The sequence below is a fragment of the Phaethon lepturus genome, unplaced genomic scaffold, assembly GCF_000687285.1.
Source record: "Phaethon lepturus isolate BGI_N335 unplaced genomic scaffold, ASM68728v1 scaffold39915, whole genome shotgun sequence".
NCBI lineage: Eukaryota > Metazoa > Chordata > Aves > Phaethontiformes > Phaethontidae > Phaethon > Phaethon lepturus.
In genome coordinates this window covers 57175-79333 of record NW_010540565.1, presented here as the reverse complement: position 1 = coordinate 79333, position 22159 = coordinate 57175, and the positions used below count along the sequence as shown (strand labels likewise).

Genomic DNA, 22159 nt, shown 5'->3' with positions numbered 1-22159 from the left:
CTGACCCTCAAGTTTTAACCTTGGCAGTTCTTTCATTAAGGCTCCAGACTAGATTTGTAAAGGTATTTAAGCATTATCCTAGTTAATGTTTCAAGACTGAAGAGATTTATGCTTTGGAGACTTAATTTATTCTTTTCAGAAAAGACCTCGAACTCTTAGTTCCCCAACAGCTGCTGAATTAAAATATGCAAAGAAATGCTAAAATACCTTTGAACCATCTGTGTTAGTATTACTTGCTAAGCATTTTATTCTCTTAGAAAACAGTGTGTGTCCGAATTTAGCTGCCTTGTTAAACTTGGTATCTTTCTCTGTGACTAATTTTTGGCATGTTTCCTTCTTCGTTATTTGCGGCTGCTGCCTGCATAGGACCTGCTAACTAACCCCTCCTCCTGTAAGCAGGTGAGTATCATTGCCTCCTGATCCTCTTGCAGCATGTGGGAAGGTGAAGTCCTGCACCATGCCATTCTGGGGTCATGACTCATCTCATGCTACTCTTTCATATGCCCTTGCACTTCCACTTTCTGGGTGGGGTAGGTGGTATAAAAAATTCCTTTAGTTGTATTAGCTCTGCAATAGGAAGTAGTTCCTGTTCTTTCACTTAGCTATAACTTCACCATAGTTTCTGATGGTGTCTGTAGTCCCCTTTTTGATGATCCTGAGGAAAAAGACCAGGGACAAAGGGATCATAAACTCTTCCTTAACCAAAGTAACAGTCTCTCTAGTGGAGAACAAAAAGGGCTCTTGGGGAGCCTTCAATCCCACTGTTCCCATCTGTGGTCCATCTGTTTTGGACAGTACTGAAGTCTCCAGATGTATTCACTAGCCACAGACTTTCTGATAAAGAAAATCTTTCCTTCTGTAGAACCGGAAGGCACTTTGGCTGGGCAGAAGGATTTGTGCCAGCTGAGGAGCAGAAGAGTTAGACTGAGGGAAAGCCTACTTCATTTCAGACTCAGAATGTTCAGCAAAAGACTGAAATGGTGTTTAGATTAAGAGATATCAGGCTGCCTGCATGTCTTCAAACTGACTACCTCTCAATTTATTCATCATCTTAAGCAAAACTCTTGGCAACACTTTTGGGAAGAGCAATGCTCTCAGAAGAGGGTTGCACAGATGTCATCTCAAGTGTCTGTGGTAGCTTCAGAAGAAAGTAGTCCTCACTATGAGTGCTCAGGGAACTGTATTTGGAAAGTCTAGTCAGGACCTCTGCCACTTTGTGAGGCTAACACATGGCTCTGGGCCATTCACTGGCATTCGTTGTGGCAGCGTGCACCATGAAACATGTCAATATGGTAGAAATTGTTTGCTAAAGTATTGATAATAACTAGAACTTAAGGTACTGCCGTGGTACCAGACCATGAGTTCTGCAGCTAACCAAAATTAAACTGTGTTTGAAACAGGGCAGCAATATGATGAACACATTCCACATGTCTAGTCATTCCAGCACTGAAATTTTAGTTGATTTTTGAATTTCCAATTAAAATCTCAAATCTGAAATACTCTTTTAAGCATGTAACATAATGCTATCCCAGATAGAAAGTTGGTAAAGAATGATGGGATAAAACTTAGGGATCTTGTCTATCAGGTTGACAACAGCTCCAACTATTCTTGCTTTGTGTGCTTGCCCTATCTCACAAAAGCTACTCACTACTGCCTCCTTGCTCCTCTCTTTCTGTGTCTAAGAAAATGCAGATAGCCCATACGCAATCTGTTTTCCTTCAGACAAGTTTGCAATCTGGCTTCAGTAAAACCTGAGGCTTCATCTGCTTTTGCTTACACACAACTCCAAGTATCTATAAATATCTCTCTCCTCAACTTGAGTTGAAGAGAATATATTTTTAGATGAGACTAGCCCACTCCTTATGACCAGGGAGTGGGCCACGTCTGAAGAGTTCATGTTATTCATCTGTGTTGAACCTTGTGGGTTGGGGAATTGGAAATGGCATGGAGGCTATAATACCAATCCCTGCTGCATGGCTTTAGGGGAAGCCATCTAAACCCCCACCCCACATACACAGCCAAACCCTGAAATAATTTGTCTTTTTTTCTTTGGGAAAACTGAGAGGGACAGTGAAGCTTTTAAACCAAGAGCACAGACCAACAAGTACCTTTCTTACCTTCAATAGTTGCCTATCTCCCTGTTCCCCTGTCTTCCTCCCCACAAACTGAGGAAACTCAAGAAAACTTTGACATCTCTACATGCCAGATTATACTGGGGGTGCCATGCTTTTGGTATTGTTAGTTAGTCTCTCAGAGATAATAAACTTGCCCAATGCCCATTTTTTCCTTTTTTTGAAACTCTATTCAATGTATTATGTTGCAATTTTTTTCTGCCAAGCTAGATACTTCAGGCACATCCAGCAGAACTATTGTGTGTATGTCTTCAGATGGTGCATTGTACCTGCTTATAAATGCCACTTAGTATTGGTGGTGGCTCACTGCAGCACATTGGGATGTGGTTGTATGAATCCTTTGTATTTCCAGGAGTAACACAGGCTCGTTGTAGCTGATTGTACCAAGACCTCAAATGACAACTAGCAATATGAATCTATGATTTACATTTAACTCTCAAATACTTGGGTGTCAAAATCTCTTGGAGTGGATTAGTCATGCTGATATAAGTAAGCCTTGAGCTGCAGAACCTTGAGTCCTGGGAGTGAATTCTGGGAAGCACCACTGTATGCTTGCCATGATCTTACACCTTTCCCTGGGTATCTGCTGTTGACCACTCTCAGCGACAGGATACTGGGGGATATGGACCTTTTGATCTGACTCAGCATGCTTGATGTAATGTCCTAAGAAAGAAGTCACGTTGCTAATTTGATGGGTGCATTCAAAGCTAGGTTATACTAGTAAATCTCAAAATCTCAAGGTGTGATAATATGGATATCATGGAAAAGCATTTTTGAAGAGGTTCCAGCAGAAGTCAGCTAGGAAAATGAAAACTGTCCTGTTTCCAATTCCATCTTCTTTGTTGGTAACTAGAGAGCTATTACCCAGGATTAACACCTTTTATCATTACCTCTACTTCCCACTAATGAATTGTATTAAAAGATAACTACAGAAAGTCAATGTCTGGAAGTGAAACAAATCCTATGACTCTGATGTGTAGGCAGGACAACAAGACAGAGACTGCTGGATGGTCAGACTGGGTTTGCAAATAGTTTCTTTCTGTGTGCTGTGACAAACATTTGGATGGGGATTTTCCAGGTTTTTTCCGGGTGACGAGTTTGGCAATGGGGATATACAGAGAACTTTGAAAAAGGGTAGTTTCTGTATGATTAAAGGTATTAATCTAAAAAAAGAGAGCATAGTTCAGATGTAGATGTTGACCATTTAGTAAAATATATTTAGGAAGATAAATGCCATCTTGTGCTACTGTTTGCATCTCTCGTACAATATAAATTCGGCTGGTCCAGTGGCGGCCTTATGAGATGACGGAAGGATTTTTCCTGATTGTGCTGCAGCCTTTCAAGAATGCTGTGTAACCCCTGCAGGAGGCATCTGCTGAAGGGTATGCTGTGATATCAGTGGGCTTTACCATAATGTGCCCCATTTTCCAGTCATGCCAGTTTCACACATTAACATAACATAACTGTTGGTAGAGTGAATCCAATAGGTCAGAATCAGGTTCAGTATTTGGAATAAGATGATCTCATGGGTGGTAATGAATGACTTCTGTTTGTCTAATAATACAGGATCTACCTACATGTTTTCTGCCCTTCATGTCTCCTTTTCACACTATGTGGGTGGATTTTCCCAGGTTGGAATGGGTTTTGTTCATTGCACTCAGCTAAGTCTATCAGTCTTGGGTGAGAAACATAATACTAATTGTTTTCCCTTCCTTTTGAATTATATGCAGAAAGAGATGGGTTCAACAGAAGACCTTTACCTGTCCACACGAAAGGTGAAAGAGCTTTCTGTGATTGATGGCCGGAGGGCCCAGAATTGTGTAATTCTCCTTTCCAAGTAAGTATGCTAAGCCTTAGCTCACAGGGTATGCCATGGTCAGTGAAGAGGCAAAAGAGGATGGAATGAAACAAATGGACATGTTTCTTTTCCCAACTAGACCTGCTGTCTAATACCTGCACAGCTTCAGAAAAACCTCTCTTGCAGTGTCATAAAAGCACATGTATTTCTGAAGTGTTAGCTCACTTAATATATGCATGTGCACATTCTGTGCATTAAACAGATAGACACCCAGATGTATTTGAAGACTCATCACCAGAAAACTATCAATACTCATAGGTAGATGAAAGCAGCTCTTTGGCAGTGCTTACACTTCACTCTAAGTGATGTGTCCCCCATGTTCTGTGTATGTCATTTGTCTCTGTTCTATGTGATTCTTTCTAAATATTGCTCTGAGCATCTCCTTGGAATACAGCAGAGCTGAGAGTGATGCTCATCTTTGTCATTTTTGACTCTTGGTGAGAGAAGTGGTAAATGTAAGAAGGTATATTCAAGAATTTAGGTCTGGTATTTGTAAGTTATGTTTTGGAAGCCAGGAGTTGCCTTTGCATGCTCCTGCAATGACTAATGCCTTCAACTGCTGTGACATCAGGGCCCTCTATATACTTTTCATGTCCTTTTACCAACATGAGTACTGGGCTGGATGTCTCTCACTAAATATCGAATTTGTGCTGACACTGATCCACCTGAGAAAGTTGCCTTTCCTACCAGAGGAGGGACATCAGGGCTGGAGACAGAACCTGGGAAAACTGTGGCAGTACTGAATAATTAAACTCTTTCATTGATCAGTAGAAAATGTGGGTTCATATGGATGTGACTGCTTGTCTGCTCTACCAAGCTAACAGTCAAAAGCAAAGTTGTAGCCAGACCACCAGGACTGGAGTGAGTTCTTTCCATTGCTTAGTGAAACCCACGGAGGCTCTCATTATGCTACTTATGTGGCATTAGCCTGCATGTCAGCAGGACCCCCACCATCCAAACCAGCATTGAGGGAAGGCTTACATTTCTCTCTCTGCAGCAGTTGCCAACACATGTCTTTGCTGGTGTTGGCAGCTGACTGCAGGCTGGGGCAGAGGAATGGGGAGACAGGGGCAACAGGATTTTCATGCTGTTTGACAGATCTGCTAAAATGTGTCTGGGGTTCAGATTAACTCATGTAACCAGGTGGAACATTTCCTGGAAGTGGTAACATAATGTGTGCAGGTGGCTGGGCTGAGGAGGATCCAGGAAGGTGGTCCATGACTTGGTATGGCACTAGATACTTATTCGTAAAAATCTTCTATCTCCAAAACAAAAGCAGTGTGGACAGCACCAGTGCATTTTTTTAACCATTCACCTCTTCTGCTGTGCAAGTCTGGCCCATTCTTACCTAAGAGGAATTCTCTTTAAATGGTGAGAGAAAGGACAGTCTCTGTGGTTTGTCTTCCCTTCTTCTGCCTCCAGCAAAGTGGCACTTCAGGCTACACAGCATGTGTTTGCTCCAGATGTACCATGAAGGCAGTCCACCTCAAGCTGCTAGTCTGGACTCAAACCAGAGGTGGAAAGCTGTGTTTTGTGACTGTCAACATCTCCACTAGGAAATACCCTGGTGTTACTGTTAGCAGGCCTAACGTGGATGATAGAGATTTGGAGCTCACTGTCCCTAAGGAGCCTGCCAGTTTGCATTGTGCCCTGTTAACTTCACTGCACTATGGGAAACATCAGTCACCAAGGCGATCACTGGCTTAGATCATTAATATTTGTTACAGATAGTATTACACCCAGGATATCAGAAATATCTTAGAGCTTGGCCCAGGATTGCTATTGTTCCCCAAACTTCCCTTTTAAATGCAACTTGAAAAGCAAAATCTTTGGGAGATAAAATGGCACCTCTACATTCATGCCTTTTTCTGCTCTTTGTGCTTATATGGTTCTATTATTTAAGACAGCAATTGGGAGGATTGGCTGCAGATAATAATTAAAACCCCTGTGCAGTTTTTTTCATTACCCCATTTCTTCCTCCTTTAGGTTAAACCCTGAAGGAGGGAGACTCCCCAGCCAAATCATCTCTGGCTGATGCCATGCCCTTGCTGCTCCTGCAGCGCACCTTACACCTGTGTGCATGTGGGTGTGCACACACATGCAATGAGAGGGGATTTAAAACTGGTGACAAAGAGTTTGTGCAACCCTGAACTGCAGCCCCAGCTTTCAGGTTGCCACAGTATTTGCCAACAGCTGTTTCCAATTGACTCTTGCTGTGCATATATCCCTGTAGTTTATTCCCCCTTTGTTTACACTAAACTGTCGTGTCCTTTAAAGTAAAATAGCTGCATGGGTTGGGTTTTCTTTCCCTCCACTACTCAAATGTTTTTGTTTTACTAACACTGTGTTAGAAGGGATCAGGCAGAGCTCATATTTCATATGGTCCAACAAGCCAAAACCTAGCTAGAGTGAGAAATAGATGCCTCTTACTTTCTTTTGCAGAGAGACTGGAGGATGGTAGACTGAAAAGAGGTGAAAATTGAATTGATAGTTGCTTTTTGCTGACAGTTAACAGATTCATAAGCCTTCCTCCTCATTCTCATCTCTCTTTTCATAAAAAAAGCTCTATTTCAACTCCTTGATAGCAGCATCTTTCAGTTTTCCTGCAGTGGAACGTAATTGTCCTTGTTTAATGGAGTCTGATGGATCCAAAATGAACCTCTGTCCCATAGGCCGACTGTAAAGGTTTGAATAGGCACAAGATCAGTTTATCTCACAGTATTTCCAGTAGGCCATAATTCAAGCAGGACATGGAACCATATGTCTGTGGTGAGTCCAGGCGCCCACCAGCTTCAAATCTGGCCTTCTTAATAGTGTTTCCAACATGCAGTTATTTCTGTCACACTGGAAATCTGCTATCCCTCATGAATTTCCTGATGTCTTCAGTTTCCACCAGGCTGGAGATTTACTGTCAGACTTGTGTGGTCTGGAAGAGTCATCCCAGATCCCTGTGTTTCCCTGCTTTCACCTAGCAGATGGAAATTTCTCTGACCCCTCTCACTAGTATGGCTTCTCCCTGCCTCCATTACTTAAGTAACGGGTAGTATTTTCCCTGCTCTAGTGTTTTTGTTGTACCATATCTTTAAATGTTCTTGCAGAACATTAAATGGTCCTTGCAGAACATGCCTAAGACATGTATCGCTTACTGTCTTGCTCTGTGAAATGCTCTGGAGAGATCCAGTTCTATGAGATACATTGCTCAGAAGACATCTGAATGTATGCTTACGGAACTTTTTTGTGCACGATATTTTGCATGAATTCCAGCAAAATCATTTTGTCAGTGTTCTTCTGAGATGTATATGTTATTCCTGTGGCCCAGCTAGTCAGCAGTAACCCTCTCAAGAGGCTGGGAACAGTAGGAGTGCTAGCAAAATGTCACTAAACCAGTAGTGGCAGAAGGCAGAATCTGACTACACAAAAATAGTTTTAACTGTGAATATGACAGTAAATAGATACTAGCAGGCAGCTTTACCAAATATTTGTGTCTTTCATGATTGTCAATTCAAACTTCTATCAATAAGGGAGAAGAAAAGGGACTTGTGCAACATTTCCAACCAGAATACTAAAGAGACCTAGTATTTCTCTCGCATAACTGTGCTTCCTCAGTGCTTCTAAACCCTTTCAAGTGCAGACATGAAGAGGACAAACTATTCAGCCAGTGTCAGTCTCAATGTACTGCCTCTGCTGTGCCCCCAATCCCTGTGTGCCTTTCTGCCATGTGACAATACAGTGTTCACTGTATTGGTGAACATAAGGTAGATTCCAAGCAGTATGATATTTTGGGGTACAGATCATATCCTGATACAGAAACAGTTCATTGGACTCAGCAGTTCAGTTCCTCAGTGTGCTGCCTTGAAAAACACTAGGCAATAAACAGTGCCTCCTGGGTTCCTGGAGAGATTTTCTGGTTTTAAGTTGAGGTCCACAATAAATGGCTTTACCTGCTATTCCAAGTATGATAAACCCCAAGGTTAAACTGAACATGTCAGTGCCATCCTCTCTTAGATCACAACAAGGAACTAGTAGGTAGGGCTGTGTCATAAAAGATGAATCACTGCCTCATCAATGTCACTGTAATTTGGAGACTCCCAAGTTTGGCCCTGCTTTGCCCTGCTTGGCTCAGAAAGACAGCCATCTGCAGATCCTTCTTGGTAGGAGAATGACAGTATTTGGATGCAAAATGGGTTTGGTCACTTCTAGCTTTTTCTGAAGGAGGAAAAGAAAAGAAAAGCCTGTTTGTTTATGTACTTGGCAGAATGCTTTCAATGTGAAGGGCTGAAAAGGCACTGGTGGATTTTTTTCCCAACATGTTTTTCCCAACATACACCATATAATGGTGTAAGATGTACCTGGTAAAATGTCCCAACTGTTGTCCCCAAAAGGTTAAGGCACTGTCTTCTTCACTGACGAGGTGAGTTGGCAGCTAAGAGGATGTGAAAAGAGTGGCTGCATCTTTCTGTATTCTGAGTGAACATGCAGTTAGACCAGCCTGACTCCTGAATGCTGCTTCTGAGAGCAGGAAAACATCTCATTTTCCTACCTTTATGGAGTAGTGACAATGAGTATTCCCAAAACATAGATATTAACAGCCTGCAGCTTGGCAGTTGTACAGAGCCTTAGGAGAACGCAGGAGTTAGAAAAGGATTATGTCCCAGTCACAAAGTTTGGGACTGAATTCACTCTTAGCCTGTGTGAAATGAGTTGTGGAGATGGAGAACTCTGCAGTCAGTAAAAGCTAAGATTTGGGTGAGCTATACAAAGTGGCCTTAGGATGCAGGTAACTATCAGTGTGTGCCTCTCACTGTCACAGCTACTACTGTTGGCATCTTTTGGAAGCACTGGGGTTTGGTTCAGTTTCAGGTAGAAAATGGCCTTGATACATGATATCAGTCCCCTTCTCCAAAGTAAAAGGAAGAGTGCGATTGTGGTCCCTGTGGTATGGGAGCTTAATGTAGCTGCAACAAAATTCTGGGTTCTCTGGTACTAGGGAAGCATGCTTCTTTCTCAAAAGCTAAGCAAGATCCAAGGAACAAGCCCATGAAGTAACTCACTGGTTAATGCGTAGCAAGTATTCTGCTTTGATCCATGGGAGGGAGGAATGAAGGGGGGAGGTTACTATGAGTTAAATCAATGGGTATATTTAAGGAGGAAAAATGAGCGAGCACTGGATGTCTGTACAGGAAGTTGATGTAAAACTGCAACATGTCTCCCAGGCATGTTCAGAGTCAGGCTGACGGCTTTCTCCAATAGGACGAAACAATAAACCACTTGATGTCTGCAAGTGAAGCTGGTGTTAAATCAGCCGAGGTGTCCTGGGGAGATTAGTGATGAATTACTCTACAGAGTCAATAGAGATTATTTATGAAGCCAGAGGGGATGGAGGGAGGCAGACTAAGTACCATATCAGAAGTTATTTGGTACTTGTTGAGCTTTAACATTGCTTGAAGATGACTCAAGCAGTTAGACTTCCATATGCTGCCACCAGATGTACGAGTGAGGGAAGAAGGAGGGAGTATTCTCAGTAAAGATCCTTTTCCTTCCTCATCTGACCAGTGTCAGGCTGCTGTTGAACAAAAAACAGTCAGTATCTGCGCTGTGAATGAATGTGCTGCAGTTGAGAAAAGGGGCAGTGTTTTCTTCTGGTCACATTTACTTCCTGAGTTCTGATGCCAGGATCTGTGGTTTGGTGAAGTGTAAGGCAGAAAGAATACAGCTTGAATCATACGCTGTTCCGAATTGAGTTGTCTCCAGCAGCTGGGGAAGAGTGCCTCGTCCACAAAACTTGTAAGAAAGCCATTGCAGACTTTCCAATAGATACTGAAATGTAATTTCTGTAGTGTCAATTTTTGGGCCATAATTCCACTTTAATTTGCTGTCTGTCCCATATGAGTTTTGGGATCTGAGGGATGCCTCTATTCAGTTCTAACTGGAAAGATTGTACACATCTGCTTTAGGTTCCTCTTTAATCAGTTCACCTGTTTCTGTTTAAAAGAGCACATCTGTTTCACATTACTGCTGGCCATCTTTAAGATCTACTGCATGGCTGGGCATGAGTTTTGAAAATACAAGAGACTCACTTGATTAACAATTCTTTGACTAGTTATTCAGCCAGTTTTTAAGTGGGAAGATCCCTGTTTTGTGCTTTTGTTGCTTACAGCTCTTGAAATGTGTCTTGCCCCAGAAGAGGAACAAGCCTACTTTGGAAGAGTAAGATAGTTTTGCTGTAAATCCTTCTGTACATAGTTGGATTGGTAATAATCTAGGATGCACACCTGCAGGCACCATGACCCCATTACAGGCCTGTAAGTGACTAAGTTAAACTGCTTCTCAGCAGGGGGCTGGCAAGCTTTCTGCTCCTCTCTACTGTGGGCTAAACCATTCAAGCCAGATGTTTTTCTGCTGATGGCAGGGCACAGAATCATCCAAGAAATCAAAGTGTTTGCGTAACTGTCTGTCCTTGGGGCTCTCAATTATTTTTGAACAGAAGATGTTTTAAAATGTATTTAGTGCTGATGAATGGCAGCAAACAGAGGAGCCTGGAGTCCTCGGGCTCCTGGACAGAACAACGTCAGCAATAATACGCGCTACACCTTCTGTTGTGTTGATGTACCTCAAACCTGTCTATTTGGTTCTGTTTACTGCATCCCCAAACACACACACACAGACTTGCACTGTGTAATGGGGTGGTCAGTGTAGTAATTGCTCAAGTTATTTGCATGGAAAAAAACACAAAACTCACCCTCCCTCTTTTTATCTTCTGTGAAAGTAGTAACAAAAACACAAACCCACCCTAGTGTTCATGGGTTGGCTTATTGCATCCCCTCTGACAGACTATGTGCCTGTGTCACAAGATACAGCTAATCTGCAGACTCCAGACTCTGGAAAATGTAAAGGTGCTCTTTAACGGAAAAATAACCAACAAAATGTAGCAATTTAAAAACTGCCCTCACGAAGTTGTCTGGGCATGTGCATATGCATCTGCTAGGAGCAAGGCCCACACCCACCAATATGCTTCTCAGCCCTCATGTGGCCAGAGGGTTTGATCAGTTCCGGGTCACACAATGATGGACTTCACAATCCGTGATTATTAAAGTCAAAAGAAATGCTTCACTTTTCTGATGGAGACTGTAGAACTTTTGCAGAACTCCATGTACTGAGGTTTGTTGTTTTGATCCTGAATCAAACTGGTGACCTGAAGTAAAATTTTTCTAGCCTTTTCATTGTAAAACTTCTAATACTTCTAGCTCATCCAAGCATGGCCCAATTCTGTAGCTTTTCTGGAAATTCAGTAGCCTTATCTTACTTAGCTGGTATCAGTTTGCCCTCCTTCTCAAAAGCAGACACGACGACCAGCTAGGAGCAGAGTAAGAGTAATTAGTTAAGAGGTGTGATATTTAAAAGCTTTTGAATGTCTGCTGATTCATATTTTAGTTTCCAGCTGTTGGTTATATTGTGCAATATTAAAATGTTTTAAGTTTCTTAGATTTAGTAATATTTCCTGTCTGTAAAAATAAAGCTCGCTCTTTTGCTTTTACCTAGTTCCAAAAATATGATTCCATCCAAATGGCAATAGCAATGTGAAATTTCAGCATGGAATTTCTTAGTGCTGAAGACAAAAACATTCTGCCTCATGCATCAGCCTGTCTCTCATTTATATTTGCATTTTCTCTTTCTACTGTTAATTAATTGTCTTCATTGTAGAAGGGCCATGACAACTGCAGACTTCACTCCTCAAGTATTTCTTTTCACACTTTCCTGTTTCAGTCCCAAAACAGAGATTTTCTTGTGGATAGCCTTTCCTTTATGGTTCCTGTGGTCCTCCTCTCCCGAAATGACTGATGAGGGTGTCATGACTTAGGGGTGGTGGGGTAGAATTTGTCACTTGTGCATTTGTTTGTTAACATCTGCACTGAGAACCACCAAGTTCATTTCATGTGTCTATCAAACAACCTCTCAGTAATCACAAATTTTGACTCTTCCTGGTCTGCTCTGGATTTCAAGTGGAGACCTTGAAAGTGTTTTTTTAATTGATTTTTGTGTTTCGTTGTAACTGATGATCCCTACTCATTGCACACAGATGGACAGGAGTAGGTGGGAAGGAGAGTGTAATTTTAATACTATTAATAAGCTCTTGTTCTCAGAACTTGTTTAATATTGGATATGAAACAAGGATATGTAGATGCTGTCAATTCCTTCTTCCTGTGGCTGCTGACAGAGTGAGCTTACCTAGCGCGACCAGTATTCTTAAAAGAAACCCTTTTCTCAGATCTGTAAGGGAAAGATCAGTCCCATTAGTTGTTACTCTGGGAGATCCTTTAATATTCACAAGCCAGGGTGTTATGTGGGCTCACAGTCACTTACAACTCACATGGATTTGAAGGGGTTTACTATTGCAAAATAACTTGATGAGGGAGGTATCGGATATGGGGGAAGTTGGAAACACTTTTGATCTATGAGGACCTGATTGTTCTTAATCAACATCTAATTTTTCATGTGTGTTTGATTAGCTGAACAGGATGAAAATATATGATCTAGAAAAATCTCTGCCTTTGGAAGTGATTCATTCATCTTACTGCATGGCCTAAAATAGCAGCTTCATCGTGGAGCTTCCCATGGTTCTTTTGTGCCTTTTTAGTGCAGCTTTTCAGGCTTTCTACTTTCTGAACTGTCAGAGTCACTTAGGCTTTGCACTAATGGTACAATGTTGATACTGTTGAAAGGCTGAAGCTGTCTAATGAAGAAATCAGACAAGCAATCTTGAAGATGGATGAACAAGAAGACCTAGCAAAAGATATGCTTGAGCAGGTGAGAAAGGTCACAATCAGATAAATCTTATTCTTATGTCCTTCACTGCCTTTTTTTCACCTTGAGTAAGTGGATATGTGTGCTGGCCCTGCTGGTATGTCTGCAGATGTAAACTTGGCCCTATCATGTCAGTGGAACTGCACATGGGCGCATGAGAAAAGTATTGTTCCCAGTGTTGTCAACTATACCTCCCTCATGTAAGTGTATTTGTACCAGGTTGATTTCTGTAACAGTTTTCTCATCTTTATGCAAAATATGCATGTTTACAGTTGATATGAGGTTGCCTTTCACATTCTCTCTTCTCACCTGTGACTTTTCTGTAATTTTTCCTATCTCTTCTTTATACTGCTGGTTTTTTTCTGTTGTTGTTCTTATTTTCTTTTTCCTTTTTCTTAATGTCCCTTCTCTGCCTATAGCTTTTTCATTGGGAAATGTCATGAACCAGGCCATGTAGGTCAATGGTTAGAGCCAGGACTAGAAGGTATCGTGCATTCTAACTAGAACAGTTAGAAAGGGAGTTGGGGACTTCACTGCATAGCTTGTGGGGAAAAAAATAATAAATTTAACAGCCATTGCCCTGTTTCTCCCATTTATAGAGGATGAAAGATGATGCTTTGACCTACAATGCATATGATAAAGTTCCCTAGGAGTGTGCAAAATGTTATAATTCTAAACTGACAAATGTGACTCCTTCTTTTTGTGCAGTCACAGTATATAATCATGTACAACAAGCTTTTCCATTTTGGAAATGTATAGCCTACTTGTCATGTTATCTGAATGCTCACAGCAGCTCTAGAAGTCACTGCAAGCTTCTGATGCTCCACATCTTTGAATATCACATTTTTGGGGAGTGGGATAAAAAAAAGTGGTAAAAAGCAAAGTGCTTGATACGCCTTGTGAGCAGTTTTTGTGGGTGTGCACTGAGGCTGTGTGCCTGGCAATATTTATAACCATACTAAAGCACAACTACCACAAGATATGTCAAAAATCTGTCAAAGTATGAGCTTTTAAGGTCAGCACATGAATATCAGCCAATGTCAGATACATATCCAGTGGCTTGGTTATTGTTTATTGTTTCAGCAGAGTAGGGCAGACCCAAGAGAGAGATAGATGAAGCTTTGTGTGTACTCTAGGATAGGCATGAAGGGTACTTCACACTGAGTGGGAAACATCCTGCTCTTGTTTGCACCAATCGAAACTCCAAGTAATGCTGTGGGAATCAAAGTTCTCTCTGTACTTCCCCTTGGGTAAGTTGCAGTAGCACTTGGCCTTTAGGATTTGGAAATGGGAAATTCCCCAAGGAATTAAAAATTAATCTTACGGGGTCATTGAGGGATAAAGACAGAACAGCAAGCAAAGGTTTAAAAAAGGTCACTTTTGTAGCCACAGCTGCACTTTTTTGAAGTCATGGTCACACGGCTGGGTCAACGTAATGCCTCCCCATGGTAGCAGAGCAATTTGAGGGCCCTTTCTCTCTCTCCATCAGGATTTGTTTGTGCTTTGCTGTCCCTCTCCTTTCCCCTGGATCTCTCATCTTGGTGTTTGGTTTGTGTCTGTCACTCTAGCTGCTGAAGTTTGTTCCTGAAAAGAGCGATACCGACCTGTTGGAGGAGCATAAACACGAAATTGAGCGCATGGCCCGGGCGGATCGTTTCCTCTTTGAAATGAGCAGGTCTGTTTCATACATTATGGGAAAGTGCACTGAGGGCTTTTTGGAAGCAGCTGTAATTCTTATTGAAAATGGGTCATCTGGCACTGAGGGGGAATGTGCAAGACATCGTGGGCCAGCATTATGCCCTGCATTTGCCAGAAGCCCACAAATGTTACAAATGTTTCCATTCATTACACAAACTTTTTATTGATGATAAGCTCTCTCTGTGCTGTCATTTAAGGACCAGTCCCCTGATGACAAGCAGAAATCTGCCTCCTCTGCCTAAACTTGTTCACACAAAAAGGAATTCAGATCCAACTGTCAGATGTAGTGTACCCACGGGTCAGGATTTCATATAGATCCTTTTTTCCATTCAGCTATCCCATCTCCTCATCCTCTCACCTTCTTTTTCCAGTTTTGCTACACCCCCAATCAGGATTAACATCTTGTTCTGCTAATCGAGATGCAGCTGGCATCTCCCATGACTCATATTTTGAGAGGAATGGGAATTCTTCCAGCTCCTTTTCAGTTGTGATCAAAACATGCCCTAAGGTCCCCCATTTTCATAAGTAGGTTGATTATGGAGTGTTAGATATTTGAACTATGTCCGTAATCCCTTGCATAGGCCTTATGGGACTCAACATCCAGCCATTACATTATGTAGGCAGCATACTGGTCCTGGGCTTCAAAATACAGTTCCTGTTCAGCGTTGGCTTTCCTCTACCCTTCATGCAGGATTGACCACTACCAGCAGCGGCTGCAAGCATTATTCTTTAAGAAGAAGTTTCCAGAGAGGCTGGCAGAAGCAAAGCCGAAAGTGGAAGGTATGGTTAAAGCTTTTGCTAAGAGTTGGGGAGAGGGGCTGGGAAGGTCAAGAGAGGCTTGTCTTCAAAGGATATGCATGCTATGGTTGTGGAGCCAGTGAGTCCAAGGCATGTCATGTGCTAAGAAATGAATTCTGCCTGACACTCTTCTTGCACCTATTGACTTAATAGTCAGTTTCATGATTGTTACACTGTAAATACTACCTGACAGATGTGACAGTGTGCTACCAGGTCTGTGCTAGCTGCCAAAAGCTCCGCGACCTTTCTGCGCAGGTCAGCCTTCCTTTCTCAGCCCTAAATGCTTGCACCTTCCCTTTCCATGCGGCAGTTAGAAGCCTCACAGGATGGTGCTGTTGTGCGTATGTGTAACTTAGAAGGAGGAGGCGGGCGGGGAGGGCATGGCTTCTGTGCCACATCCATGGCTATCGCAGAGAAGAGATGAGTCTATTCTAATCTGCATTTTCAGATGAGCTCAAGCCTTCCCCCTGTTCTCGCTGTCTGTGTTTTTAGAGTGTAAGGTCCAGGAGAATAGCCTTGCTCCTGGGTTCACAGGAGCATCCTACAGGCTAAATGTAGTGCATCTTCCTTCCAGTTGTACTGGTTCTGAGCATGTGGGTGTGGGAAGGACAGTACACACACAGACTGTGTTGCAGCATTTGCTAGGCAATAGTCTGATGGGCATTTTAGGGTACTTCAACATGCTTGGGCCCATATATTTGTAAACAGCCACTGTGCAATAACCTGTTCATTTTTTTTTCCTCTTTTCAAGCCATTCTTCTGGCATCCAAAGAACTCATCCGAAGCAAGCGTTTGAGGCAACTCCTGGAGGTAGTTCTGGCCTTTGGGAATTACATGAACAAGGGCCAAAGGGGAAGTGCATATGGCTTCAAAGTCTCCAGCCTGAACAAAATTGCAGACACCAAATCCAGCATAGACAGGTAGGCTAGAAGGCTGTAAATGAGTTAGTTACTGTGCTGCTGTATCTCTTACCGTAATAATGAAAGTGGGTTTTGTTTGTTTTTAGCTGTGTAGACTATTTAAAATAATGTCTTATTTGTCACTTAAGTAGTGCATTTCACTCTAAAAGATCCTGCAGCAGTTAAGACCAGCTAGTAACACAGTACTCAGATTCTGCTGTTTCTTTGGATAATGCACGTCTGTTGTTGTATAGTGTTTCTGCAACACTGTGTGAAGATGACAAAATGTAGTATTTCACAAATAACTGAAATAAGGGGTGGGGGGGAGGATTTCTGTGGAATTTGCCCTTTATACCAAAGTTTTATGGCCATGGTTTTGCAAAAAAAGAAAACACAAAAAACTCTGACCACAGTTTTATGTGTCCTGTGAAACACAGCATACGTTTCTGATGCAGGACTGTCATAAACTGTCAGTCTACCTACACCAGTAATGGAGCCACAAGGCAGAACCACTCAGAGAGACTGAGCCTGGTTGCATCTAGAGCAGTTAAGGAAAATAGATGGTTTTGGAAAGGTGGAGCTTACTATTCATGGACATGGTCTGCTGGTCTTTATAGTGCTACCCTGTGTTTTGCCCCACATCCCCATACTGGTTCTGGAAATTAATCCAGCTGTGACTGGGGAGAGAATACCACTTTTGGGCTCCAGCAGCACTACGGTTTTCCTTGGAGATGTCCTATACTGGTTCTTACTAACTTGTACCTTTCTTTGACTTATGAGACCTGCTGAGACCACAGTTGTGGTGAAATTACTTCGGGCTGTGACAGAATGAATAACGGCAGTAAGAAGTCATAGGAAATTCATCCCTGCCTAATAGTTTGCACTAAGAGAGTTCTATTTTGACTACCACGATGTCCTTTTTGTATTCCAAGGCTAACACTTGTGTAGCTAGCGTTGAACATTTTTTTTGCCTCAATGTAGCTTGGCTTGATTTTCCATATATTAAATGTCCTGTGCAGATTCTGTTCTCTCACCAGTTCCCAGCTCCCAGGCTCTAGTCTGTGGGAAGCAGTGGCCATCTGCTGTCTTGCCTGTCAGTTAACCATGTAACGCTCACCTGATGTAGCTGTTACAGCTGGCTGTTCTCTCTACATGCAAAATTCACTGATGCAAAATTCATCATTTACTTCACAAACTTTCTTAATTCTTCTCCTGCGTCTCTCACACATCTCATTTCTATCCATTCCTACTTGAGGTGCCCTTGCTTTTGTAGTAGTGAGCCTGACCATTACTCATAAATATATGTTTCATTACTATAGCAGTTTCCTTTGCAGCTTCTTCAATCTTCAAGACCTTTTCCTCTTCTTAGTTAACTCTGAGGTTTTTTTCCACGTTGCCTCTGAGAAATAGCTCACTTCTCCCTTACGAGTTAATGTCACTTTAGTACTATCAGTTGTCTGTTCTCTGAAGTATCTGGGGACAAATAGCATACTGTGCTACCCAATTTTCTTTTCTGTTACACTGTCGGCACAGATGGATGGAAGCATGCTGTTGCTTCCAGAATAAATCAAGGCACAATATATTGCTTGAGGTTTTAGAAAGGATGGTTCATAAAGGGCTAATAAATTCATTTCAGTCTGTGATACTTTTCTTGCAATAACAGAGTTGCTAACTGCTGATATATTGTTTGTTTTGTTCATTCAAGCACATTTCCTACCCCAATATTTTTCACTGATTTGTCACAATCCTCCCACTATCTTTTTCCTTCTCACCACCATCTTCCTTCTCATTTCTCCCTTCTTGTTTTATTCTTTTTTTTTTTTTAGGAACATTACACTGTTGCACTACTTAATTATGATCTTTGAAAAGAATTATCCAGATATCCTAGATATTCAGTCTGAGTTGCAACATCTTCCAGAAGCAGCAAAAGTCAAGTAAGTCCAGTGCTGTTGCTTGTTCCCAGAGCTGGAGTTCCCAGTGATTTCTGTTAACTTAATGATCATCAGTTTTTTCACTGCTGTCTTCTAAACTCATGGCCAGCCTTTCGGCTGAAATGCCTTTGCTAACATCCTTGACGTTATTCAGATGTACATCAACAGAGAATTTTGGTCCAAAAACATTTGTAGGTGGTAACTAAATTGACAGCTTTACTCCGATATGCCTACATCTACTTTATTTCTGAATCAGACATTGTAACTAGACCGGTTATTGTTTGTGATTCACTCACCATATGCTATAGTTGTTCATCTAAGTCACGTGCTATATTTTCTGGATAATTGAAGGTTTGTTTCTAAGGCAGAGTCGATTAGGCAGAGCGGCTACAGTAAACCCTTTTCAGGAAGAATGTTCAAACTTTTGCACAAATCAGTCTTGCACAGAAATGTGGAAAGCACCATACTTCTGCACAAATTTCAATGATTTTTTTTTTGCCATTTCTATAGGTGTTTGTGGAAAATGTGTACACAAGCCACCACCCAAAATACTAGCACTTTTTTCTTTCCAAAGTACTGCTTAAAAATACTTTTGCATATTATTTGCCCAGCCATGATTCTTTGTATAGGTAACTACTCCAGCTAATGAAAGGCCAATAAAAACTAAATGTAGGTTCACACTTAAAGGCACTTATTAAGGCTTTAGTGGTGTTTTTGAGATGTAAACTACTATTCATCAAATACTTGGAGGAGATGCTTGCTGGCTCACAAATAGGTACTAACTAGTTACCTGGAAATGAAAAGTCATTTTTTTTATACAAGTCCTAGAAAAAAACTCTTGTTTGTATATGATGAGCAGAAATTCAGTATAACACTTGTGTCTAGGGAAGCATGTATTAACATTAACAGCAGGGTTATATGCAAGTTACAATGTAAGATTGCAAGGACTACCATATGGCAGAAATGCAGATGGAATAAAAACAACATTTGGACTGTGAGGAAAACAAAAATCACATGTAAATGTATTGCTAATGGGATTTATCAGTTAAGTGATTCAAAAATCATATGTAGAAATAATCTGAGACCACAGTAACGTGTGTGCTAAAGCTTGCTTATGCGTCAGCCGATTATTGCAAGCTGGCTATGTGGCACATGCTCCTTGCTGGAGGGTCAGGCTCAACTCACAGGGTAGATGTTTGAGGGCTACCCCCCTCTTCCTAGAAAAATCCCGATCTTCAGTGTGACCACAGGTGAGCAGGGTCTGCCTCATCGTACATATCATACAAAAAGCGGCACAGAGCATTAACAGACCCTCTTCCCCTCATTTCTAATCATCTGGTGTGGCTGGTGCCAGAGGCCGGATACCAGACTTGATGGGCCAGTGGTCTGTTCTGCTGCACAGTTCCTGTATTCCTATGTAACACTGCTCTGTTTTATCTGTTTTATCTGCACTGTTTTATCTGCTTTGTCTCCTGTGCAGCCTGGTGGAGCTGGAGAAAGAAGTCAACAATATAAAGACCGGATTGAAAGCTGTTGAAGCTGTAAGTATCTGAAGGTTTCCAAAGTGCCATACTTAAAATACCTCACTCAGAATCAGGGGCACTATATATTTTACGATAAGAGAAAGTGGGCTTTCTTTTTCCATTCCTTTCCAGAATGCATTGACCAAGAAAAAACAAATAAAAGCTTCTCATGTGGAGCTTCTGCTGGTGATCTTAGCAGACTTAAGCCTAATGAAAAGCTTGTTTGATCTCAGCCTGGAAAGTACAAGGACTGTTTGGCAAATGGCATGCACTGAAAGAAGAAATAAAATTCTTTCTCTTTCTTACTGAGGGATGGCTGGCTGCTGAGCAAGTGTTTCACACGGCTTTTGGAGTAGTAGTAAACAGGTAGTGCACTGTTATATGCAACCCTAATCTGTCCTAAGCACTCCTTGGGAAGGCAAAAGAAAAGATAGTTAAAGGTGAGGGAGCTGATCTGGCAAGCAAAGCAACAATGGCATTTGTTCCTGCTATTGACGAAAGCCTTTTAAGCTGGACTTAAGTCACTTGTGTTCAATTTGTATTTAGGAACTGCAGAGCCTTTCATCTCAACAAAGAACAGTACAAATGGTGCATTGATGCAGTTGTTTGTACCAAATTATAAGAGTTAAAGATAAGTGATGGGCCTAAATGCTCCCTGGAGTCACAACTTTGTGCGTCAGCTGTGGTTCCCCTACTTGGAAGCCCTCTTTAGTTAACGTGTTAGTTTTGTTCCTGGGGAAAGACTCCAGCTTTCCTGAGGCAGGAAAGCACAGAGCGGGACACTGTGTTCAGTTGCAGGAGGTATCTGCATCTTGCTTATGCCATTGATATATATGTGTGGCTTTGAACAACCCCATGCGTTTGCCGCCTCTGTGAAATGGCAGCTATAAATACCAACCTCTCACAACGGCTGATGTGAGGAATGTGAACTTAAGTGTTTGCACAGCAGTTGAGTAAGTAAAGATTAAAGGCTAACGTCACTCTATTGTCTCTGTCCCCTAACATCTCCCAACATCTGCACAGATAAATATATTCTGTCACGAAGAACATCATTCTCTCTTCCTGCAAGCATAGGAACAAAATCCAAAGATCAGGTTGGTGCTGGCATCTCTTGCCTGTTGGATATACTAAGGCAAAGGTAGTGCTGAGAGATAAGGCAGAGGTCTTTGACGCTCAGGAAGGTCCTTGCTGTCTTTAGCTGTTTTCCCTTTCAAGCAGGGTTTTATTCGTCACACTTCTCAGCATCCCTCCATCTTCAGGATGTTTCACCTGTTTCAACTCATGTCAGTTTAATGCTAGTGGAGCATTCCAGATGGGGAATATTCTGCACCGGGACTCCTGGCAAAGGGACCGGTTATTGGGAATTGCATTGCGTGGTTCCTGTGCAATGATTACCTATCTACAAGGAACTAACATATGACCCTCCAGTCCTTGTCATCCACTATGAGACAGGCAATGATGACTTTGTTTTCCTTTCACCTGGCCTGAGTTTGGGGGTAGAGGAAGGGATCTTTGTACTGTCAGCAACCCTCAGGCTGTTTGGCTGTCTCCAGCAGTTCATCATGTAATTAGGCAGTGACTCTCCCGTGAAAAAACAAACTTTCCAAACCTTTTTTCTGGATTGTTGGGGAAAGGGGGAGCACAGCAATGGGAGGAGATACTGCTGCATACATGCAGTGCAATGTTTGGGAATTAAAAGCACCTGTAAAAGGAAGGCTGACATGGAGTTCATGACATGAAGAGAAGCCCAGTTTTGGCTGGGACAGACAATTCCCCCCATTGAAATGTGAGTACCTACTTCTGTTTTGCTTTCTGCGATCAGCTCATTTATCCTTTTGCCTTTACAGCCAATTTTTCTTCTCTTTCCCATCCATGGGTTCCATGGGCAACCTCTCCATCCCATTCAATTGCCATCTTCCCTCATCAGTCTTCTCCCTACCATGGTATTTTTCATCTGAGGCGGCCAGCACCTCCCACTCTGCTTGCTCAATTCGTGGTTTTCTGGCATGTAAAAAGCAGCACTATAGCAACAATAGAAGATCACTGTCAGGTGAAAGGAGGAGGAGGGGAAGGTGTGATTCTTGATTCCATTCCAGTGTGTTCTCACCACAGCCTTGGCTCCAGTGACTGAGAAGTTTCTTCAAGGCCCCTTAAGAATAGAAAGCTAAAAATAGTTTCACAGTCAGATGTTCTTAAAGGTACTACTAACCCTTTCCCTTCCTGGACTTGCAGCTTTTGTAAAAATGTCTTTGTCAAGACACGCATGCAGCTGTTGCCTTTGTGTAGGATGCTCCCAGAAGGACAGCTAAGTAGTTTTTGGTCTTCTCCAAATCAAGAAGTGAATTCTGTCAGCAGAGCCCTTCTGTCACGCAGCAAGGAGATCATAACCACTGTGTGAGAAACCACTGCCATGGCTGAATCATTTAATCTCTCCAGAGAATCAGCAGCCCAGCCCACCAGGGGCAGGGCTAGCTTCTACTATTGTGCCGTTATGACTAGTATAGACCATTTCTAGAAT

At 42.1% G+C, this 22159-nt stretch overlaps 1 protein-coding gene across 1 annotated transcript in view; it reads left to right on the top strand.

The window, feature by feature from the left end:
• The window catches only part of DAAM2 (dishevelled associated activator of morphogenesis 2), a gene marked incomplete at its 5' end in the record, with an annotated part of 61423 nt that overhangs the window by 26886 nt on the left and 12378 nt on the right, over positions 1-22159 (top strand). Inside the window, 8 exons of the mRNA XM_010287474.1 lie at positions 367-399; positions 3863-3969; positions 12711-12795; positions 14361-14467; positions 15182-15270; positions 16040-16208; positions 18014-18121; positions 19599-19659. Of these exons, the coding sequence (XP_010285776.1) occupies positions 367-399; positions 3863-3969; positions 12711-12795; positions 14361-14467; positions 15182-15270; positions 16040-16208; positions 18014-18121; positions 19599-19659 (759 nt within the window). The remainder of the gene's footprint in view (positions 1-366; positions 400-3862; positions 3970-12710; positions 12796-14360; positions 14468-15181; positions 15271-16039; positions 16209-18013; positions 18122-19598; positions 19660-22159) is intronic.